This window comes from Camelina sativa, chromosome 11 (assembly GCF_000633955.1).
Source record: "Camelina sativa cultivar DH55 chromosome 11, Cs, whole genome shotgun sequence".
Classification (NCBI taxonomy): domain Eukaryota; kingdom Viridiplantae; phylum Streptophyta; class Magnoliopsida; order Brassicales; family Brassicaceae; genus Camelina; species Camelina sativa.
This window is the reverse complement of record NC_025695.1, coordinates 19,980,409-19,989,291: the sequence shown is the minus strand read 5'-3', so window position 1 is coordinate 19,989,291 and position 8,883 is coordinate 19,980,409. Positions and strand designations below refer to the sequence as shown.

The window sequence follows — 8,883 nt, the reverse complement described above, 5'->3', positions numbered from 1 at the left end:
CCTAGCTAAATGTATGACAAATGCATGCTAAGGAGATGCAAAATATAGACATATCAGCATATGGGTTTAGGCCCGATGAGGAGTCAATATTATGGCATGCAGGCTTTAGCCTGATGACAAGCCTATTGAAACTCAAGGTTGAGACCTATGATTAAAGGAAAGTCCAAAAGATGAGAGCAAATAATGCCTGGAACGTGAGTCTATCACCTAGAGGCAACCTTCGAAGATCGGTCCGAGGAAGTGCGGGATATGGAAACATTTGCACGGAAGTTCTTGGTTGATAGTTGTTCAAGATTCGAGGACGAATCTATGTTGGAGGGGGAAAATTGTAACATCAGCTAACCGGAATCCCGGTTTGGGAGGTGCGTCGGTCGATGCAAGGCTAGTTTGTTGTGAGAAGACTTCATTTAAACGCGTGTTTGGCTGCATTTTGGGGTTCGGAAAACCCTTAAATCGAGCTTGTGTCGTCATTAGTGGAGTTTAGCCGCTTTTGAGAGAAAAGAAGTTCTTAAGTGTACTTGAGAGTTTTAGTGATTTGTGGTTGTTCCTGTGGAGATCTGTAGCTGCGATCGTTGTAGGAGCTTGCTAGGAGTGTAGATCTGTTGGTTTTGACTCAGAATCTTCTTTGGCAAAAGTGAGTGCACACCCATGGCTTATCTAAGCTTGATATTTCTCTGATTTTTGTGTTATGTGGTTGATTTCTTAGCTTGTTAGAGTGTTTATGTGTCACTTGAGGCTTCGAGAAGCTTCTTTGTGGCATTGGATTGTGTTTTGGTTGTTTAGGAATGGAGATCCGGCGAGGAGCTTCGGGGAAAATGATGCAATGCAAGGACAGCGCAAATTGACCTAGGAACATCGGTCAATGCCTTTTGGAGGTGTCGATTAATGCAATTAGGGATTTTGTGAAATGTCGAGCATGCATCTGTTGTTATAGTGTTGGTGTCGGTCAATGCAGGTGAGTCTTGCATCGGTCGATGCAAGCTTGTATCGGTTGATGCAATCATAGATGATTACGGCCAATGCATTGGTTGGTGTCGGTCGATGCAGTTCCTGATTTGTTTGTTGATTGTTGTTTTATGGTTAGAGATATCTCAATTGATTGTGTGTATAGCCCAGTTGATGTGAGGATTGCCTCACAGAGTGTTTATAAAATATACTCACACATCTCATATGTGTTGTGGTGCAAGTAAAAGCAAAATGTGATCGTGGAATCAAGGCGAGGAAGAGGAGGATGTTCTAGTTTTTCATTGATGTGGTCTGACTTCTGTTAGGTTGTTAGAGTTGGGTCATTAGAACATTGATAGGTTGTTGGTTTGATGTTTTATGATTCTGTTGGTGGTTTATTATTGCTATTGAATTATTGGATTATTATTTACTGGTTATTGGTTTAATGGTATCTGTTGATTATTTTCCGCTGTTTGGTTTGATTGTGGTAAGGTACCTAGTTGGTATGGGACTACAAGTTGAACTAATATTGTTATAATAATAATAAAAAAAAGGGTCGAGTTGTTTAAAGGATAAGCCGTATGTGGTGTATAGAAATGCTTCCAGAGTTGGTTTGGGGCGTGTGCTGATGCAGGAGGGTAAGGTCATTGCCTATTGATGCGGACATCGATCCTACCAACCATACCATTGAACCAGATCCTGTACCACATCCTGTACCAGAAGTACGAGAAGGCCCTATGACACGATCAAAGGCTAAACAGTTAAGGATGAGGATTAACCTAGCCGTTCAAGACATCGTAAGCTCTCTAGAGCTGAAGGACGTCAACTGGTCTGTACCACCATCATGCCGCCACAACATATATGATCACATTGCCGAGGAAGAGCTTGTTGAAACCTTCACCCAAATGAGCCTTGATCAAACCAGTTCCCCAGGTATGAAACTTTTTTTGGCAGGTCAAGGAACCTCAAGAAGCCAACAGAAGACATTAGAGCTGCAAGAGACGTGTGATACAAGCTACACCTCTAAAAGCGATCAAGATAGTGAAGATCAAGACCAAGACATAGAGGATGTGGACGAGCATCAAGAGACTGATCAAGATACTCTAGAGGAACTCCAGGAAGACCCCTACGTCAATAAACGAGCCAACAAACAAGTACAAGACAAGAACCCTGAAGTAGCTCATGGAGTAGTACAAGAAGTAGTTCAGAGAACGTCTATTAGGCCTAGATCGCATCCAGGTAAGTCCTATTCAATATTTTCGATCCTTGCAGGTTCCACCAACCCCAACAACGGTTAGAAGGCGTGCTCATCAAAAGAGATCAAGTCTTTTTTAGTATTTTCTTTAATTAGTTTATTTACTTTCAAAAAACAATGGTTTGTGTTTGATTTTATTTGCTTTCCTTTGTTACATTATTTTGCATTTATTTTCGGCCTTAGGGCTAGCTGAATGAATCTTATAAAGTCTCCTTGCAGCAGATGTACGATTTTCACCTTTTATATTAATAAAACGCTGAATTTTCTTACTTTTCTCCTTAAGTGTTCTTAAGAGAATAAGCTTGTTCTTTTTCTTGTGTGTGAGATTCCACAAGGCTAAGTTCGTGTACTGTATCAGAGACCAATCATGTCCGCAACGAGGAGGAAGAATCCCTTGACATGGATGACGATGATATTGATCCACCACCAGATCCATTACGGCGTCAACATCAGCGGAGAAAAGATCCTTTGATGCAAAACCGCGCTCTAGAGGTAGAACCACGAGAACAAAACCGAGATGTCAAACTAATACCTCCTACTTTTGCAGGAAAATCTAATCTGGAGGTTTACATGGACTGGGAGAGACGTATGGAATACATATTCCAATGTTATGGCTATGGAGAAGCTTGAAAAGTAGCCCTCGCATCAGCGTAACTCACCGACAATGCCTTGTCATGGTGGGATAGGACGGTAGCCGATATAAGGAGGCAGCTGTTTGCTACCATCAGCAGTTGGGGAGATATGAAGTACCTCTTGAGGTTGAGGTATGTCCCTGATCATTATCAACGAGACTTACAAAAACGTTTTAGAAAATTGTCTTAGGGAACAAGGACTGTGGATGAGTATTTTGAGGATTTTGAGAAGCTCATGAACTCTTTGGAGCTAGAAGAATCAAGCGAGTCCCTAATGGCTCAATTCATTGATGGCTTACAAGAGCGTATAGCCCGAAAGGTGGAGACATCGAACTACAGCAGCCTACATGAACTACTTCACAAGGTTGCAAGTGGAGCAGGAAATCCAGCGTAAGATGTCTTTAAGGAACCGTACTAGAAACAACACGCCTTGGAATGCAAGCAACAGCCGTAGCATGGACAAAGGCAAAACCGTAGACAACGACTCTAGGTTCAAGAACAAGTCTAGTGAGGCACCTAAAACCTCTAAATCCGAACCAGGTAAGTTCCCTAACACTAGTCAATCCCGTACCCGTGACATTATTTGTTTTAAATGTCAAGGCAGGGGACACATGGCGAGAGAATGTTCGAACCAAAGGGTGATGATTGTCACACCTAGTGGAGACTATAAGTCTCAAGATGAGCGAGATGAGTGCCAGACTGATCCGGAGAATGACGTGGAGTATCCCGACGTAGGAGAACTCCTTGTGATCCGGCGTATGCTAAGTGTACTTGTCGACCCCGAGGAGAAAGTAGAAAGGGAAAATATATTCCACACTCGATGCACAATCAAGAACAAGGTATGTAATTTGATTATTGATGGAGGTTCTTGTACTAATGTTGCTAGCAAGTATATGGTGGACAGGTTAGGTCTTCAAAAAACAAAGCACCCGAGGCCATACAAACTTAGGTGGCTTAACGATGACACCGAGCTGAAAATTGCTGAACAAGTTACTGTATCATTCAGCGTCGGGAAATACCAGGATCAAGTCATATGTGATGTAGTTCCAATGAGGGCCGGACATCTTCTTCTTGGAAGACCATGGCAGTTTGATCGAGCTACAAATCTCGACGGCCGAACAAACCATTACACTTTCACGCACAATGACCGTAATTTCAACCTTGCCCCTTTAAGTCCTTCTGAAGTTCATGACTTGCAAAAACACATGAACAAAGAGGTCGAGGTAAGGACTTCTAACCTTTATTTGAGATCCAATGAAATTTGTAAAACCATGAGTGCCCAAGGCACCGTGCTACTAATGTTGTTCAAAGAATGTTTAAGTACAGGTACAAGTGAGCTTGAACTACCCGCTGAAGTACAAGTTGTACTAGATCAATACAAAGACGTGTTTCCGGAAGAGATACCCCCAGGATTACCCCCTATTCGTGGCATTGAACATCAGATTGATCATGTACCAGGTTCTGCTCTACCTAACAAACCAGCTTACAGAATGAATCCAGATGAATCTAAGGAGTTAGAGAAGCAAGTACGTGAACTCATGGATAAAGGGTACATCAGAGAAAGCCTCAGCCCATGTGCGGTACCAGTTCTCTTAGTTCCGAAGAAGGATGGTACATGGAGGATGTTTGTAGACTGTCGAGCAATCAACAACATCACCATCAAGTATCGACACCCCATTCCAAGACTAGACGACATGTTGGACGAGTTAAGTGGTGCAATCGTCTTCTCCAAAATTGACTTGAGGAGCGGCTATCACCAGGTCCGAATGAGGGAAGGAGATGAGTGGAAAACCGCGTTTAAAACCAAGCAAGGTCTCTATGGGTTGCTTGTCATGCCATTTGGGTTAACCAACGCCCCAAGCACATTCATGCGACTAATGAACCAAAGTCATTTATTGGTAAATTTGTTGTTGTTTATTTTGATGACATACTTATTTACAGTAAGTGCCATTCTGATCACATTAAACATCTAGGGTTGATTTTGAAAACGCTTCGGAAGGAAGGCCTTTATGCCAACCTAAAGAAGTGCTCCTTTTGTACTGATAAGTGTGTGTTCTTAGGTTTTGTAGTGAGTAAACAGGGCCTACAGGTGGATGAGGAGAATATTAAAGCAATAAGAGAATGGCCTACTCCAACTTCGATTGGACACGTTCGCAGCTTTCATGGACTCGCAAGCTCCTACAGGAGGTTTGTCAGGGATTTTAGTACAGTGGCTGCACCAATAACTGCCGTGATCAAGAAAAAAGTGCTTTTCTCATGGGAAGAAGCTCAAGAACAGTCCTTCAACAAGTTAAAAGAGAGGCTCACACAAGCACCGGTCTTAGCCCTCCCAGATTTTGAAGTTATGTTCGAAGTAGAGTGTGATGCATTAGGCTTGGGAACTGGAGCTGTACTACATCAGAGAAAAATACTTGTGGCTTTCTTCAGTGAGAAGTTGAGTGGAGCTACGTTGAACTATCCGAGCTATGACAAGGAGCTTGATGCCTTAGTTCGAGCACTGGAAACGTGGCAACATTACTTGTTATCCAAGCAATTCATCATTCACACCGATCATGAAACCCTCAAGCATCTCAAGGGCCAGACTTCACTTAAGAGAAGACATGCGAAGTGGTTGGAGTTCATTGAGACGTTCCCATACGTGATAAAGTATAAGAAAGGCAAAGAGAATGTGGTTGTTGATGATTTGTCAAGGAGGCATGCTCTTATAGCTACTATGGAGGCTAAAGTAATGGGTTTTGAGCATATCAAGGAGTTGTACAAAAATGATCTAGAATTAGGAGAGTGCTACAAGGAGTATGGCAAAGGAGCATATCAAGCATTCTATCTGCAAGATGGGTTTCTATTTCGAGACAAGCGGTTGTGTATTCCCCAAGGTTCCATGCGAGAATTGATACTTACCGAAGCACATGGTGGAGGTTTTATGGGTCACTTTAGTGTCGACAAGACCTTGGCCGTGGTAATGGAACACTTTGTTTGTCCCCATCTCAAGAAAGACGTTGAGAGATTTTGTGCTCGATGCATTGATTGTCACAAAGCAAAATCCAGGTTACATCCTCATGGTCTTTACTTACCATTACCTATTCCTAACGCCTCTTGGGTAGATATTTCTATGGATTTTGTTTTAGGATTGCCAAAGGTTAAACACAAGGAATCAATATTTGTTGTCATGGACCGGTTCTCCAAGATGGCACACTTCATCCCATGTGACAAAACCAATGATGCGACTCAAACCGCAAATTTGTTCTTTAAGGAAGTGGTGCGCCTCCATGGAATTCCAAGGACAATAGTCTCTGATCGTGACACCAAGTTCTTGAGTCACTTTTGGACGACACTTTGGAGAAAGTTAGGTACCAAATTTCTATTCTCTACAACTTGTCATCCCCAAACGGATGGACAAACTGAAGTGGTAATCCGAACTCTCTCTACTTTACTTAGAGCCACTCTTGGTAAAAATATGGCAACATGGGTTGATTGCATTCCTTTTATTGAGTTTGCTTATAATTGTACTGTCCACTCGGATACAAAACTATATCCTTTTGAGATAGTCTATGGAATTAACCCTTTTTCTCCATTAGATTTAGCACCCTTGCCTCAGATAGAACATGTTTGCCAAGATGGGATAAGAAGAGGAGAAATCATCAAGAAGTTGCATGACAAAGCCAAAGCAAATTTGGAAAAGAAGAATGTCGACAACAAACGCAAGGCTGATCGGGGGAGAAAGGAGATGTTGTTCAAACCAGGAGATTCGGTCTGGATGCATATGAGGCCTGAGAGATTTCCAACACAACGAGCCTCTAAGTTATCACCAAGCGGCGATGGTCCATTTAAAGTTCTTGAGAAGATCAATGACAACGCCTACCGTTTGGAGCTACCAAAGGAGGTAAAAATTTCTAACATTTTTAATGTAGCTGACTTGTCTGCTTATGACCCAGGAGATTCAGTTTTGAGAACAAAACCTTCTGAAGAGGGAGGGAATGATGCGGACATCGATCCTACCAACCATATTATTGAACCAGATCCTGTACCACATCCTGTACCAAAAGTACGAGAAGGCCCTATGACACGATCAAAGGCTAAACAGTTAAGGATGAGGATTAACCTAGCCGTTCAAGACATCGTAAGCTCCCTAGAGCTGAAGGACGTCAATTGGTCTGTACCACCATCATGCCACCACAACATATATGATCACATTGCCGAGGAAGAGCTTGCTGAAGCCTTCACCCAAATGAGCCTTGATCAAACCTGTTCCCCAGGTATGAAACCTCTTTTGGCAGGTCAAGGAACCTCAAGAAGCCAAGAGAAGACACTAGAGCTGCAAGAGACGTGTGATACAAGCTACACCTCCGAAAGCGATCAAGATAGTGAAGATCAAGACCAAGACATAGAGGGGGACGAGCATCAAGAGACTGATCAAGATACTCTAGAGGAACTCCAGGAAGACCCCTACGTCAATAAACGAGCCAACAAACAAGTACAAGACAAGAACCCTGAAGTAGCTCATGGAGTAGTACAAGAAGTAGGAAAGAGAATGTCTATTGGGCCTATATCGCATCCAGGTAAGTCCTATTCAATATTTTCGATCCTTGCAGGTTCCACCAACCCCAACAACGGCTAGAAGGCGTGCTCATCAAAAGAGATCAAGTCTACTTTAGTATTTTCTTTAATTAGTTTATTTACTTTCCAAAAACAATGGTTTTGTGTTTGATTTTATTTGCTTTCCTTTGTTGCATTATTTTGCATTTATTTTTGGCCTCAGAGCTAGCTGAAGGACTCTTATAAAGTCCCCCTGCAGCAGTTGTACGATTTTCACCTTTTATATTAATAAAACGCTGAATTTTCTTACTTTTCTCTTTAAGTGTTCTTAAGAGAATAAGCTTGTTCTTTGTCTTGTGTGTGAGATTACACAAGGCTAAGTTCGTGTACTGTATCAGAGACCAATCACATCTCTGTGGTGTACTTTGCTCCGCCAACACTTCCCTTTATCGATCCCAACGAGAGAAGCGACCGCCATCGTGCCAGATCCACATCATCGACCATCTTTCCTTCACAAGAGAGAAGCGACCGCCAGCTTGTGAAGCCATCATCTCTATCCGGTACAAGTCTCACCACCGAGTCTTGTATCACCTATCCTTCGCGGCAGTTGCGGAAACATGAGGTCAACTACTCTAGCCATGACTTAGAGATGGCAGCTGTGATTTTCGTTTTGAAGATTTGGAGGTCTTATCTTTATGGCGGAAAGGTACAGGTGTACACAAATCAAAAGAGGCTGAAGTATATATTCACTATGCCTGAGATGAACATGAGGCAGAGATAGTGGATGGAGTTGGTGGAAGATTATGATCTAGATATAGCTTACCACCTCTGTAAAGCTAACTTTGTGGCGGATGCTCTGAGCAGGAAGCGGGCGGCTTCTTCTCAGGAGCAGGACATGGAGTCTCTAGTGAGTGAGATCAGTACTGGTGAGGTTATGTGCTGTTTCACAAGAGCCACTAGGACTAGAGGAAGATGATAGAGCAGACCTTCTGGGTACAGTGTGGTTGGCTTAAAAGAGTGATGTGGGGCTGGTGGACGCCTCTAAGGCTGCAGGCTCAGAGTATCATGTCTCTGTTAATGGGACTATCTTGGTGCATGGTCAGGTTTGTGTGTCCAACGATGAGGGTCAGAGACAGAAAATTCTTAAAGAGGTTCATTCGAGCAAGTTTTCTGTTTATCAAGGAGCGACCAAAATATACCGTGACCTTAAACGGTATTATCATTGGGCCGGGATGAAGAGGGATGTCGCTAGTTGAGTCTCGAGATGGGATACGTGCCAGCTAGTTAAGGATGAGCATCAGGTACCGGGTGGCCTGTTGTAGAGTTTACCCATTTCAAAGTGGAAGTGGGATATGATCACGATGGACTTCGTGGTTGGTTTGCCTGTGTCACGAACTATGGATGTTATCTGTGTAATTATGGATCGTTTAACCAAGTCTACACATTTTCTGGCCATTAAGAAAACTGATGGAGCAGAAGTTTTGGCTAAAAAATATGTGAGAGAGATTGTGAGGTTGC

At 42.8% G+C, this 8,883-nt stretch overlaps 1 protein-coding gene across 1 annotated transcript; it reads left to right on the top strand.

Moving 5' to 3' along the window:
- Nucleotides 8,150–8,621, top strand: LOC104728151. The gene is made up of 2 exons (XM_010447180.1): nt 8,150–8,296; nt 8,382–8,621. The coding sequence occupies exons 1-2, from the start codon at nt 8,150–8,152 to the stop codon at nt 8,619–8,621; spliced, it is 387 nt and encodes a 128-aa protein (XP_010445482.1).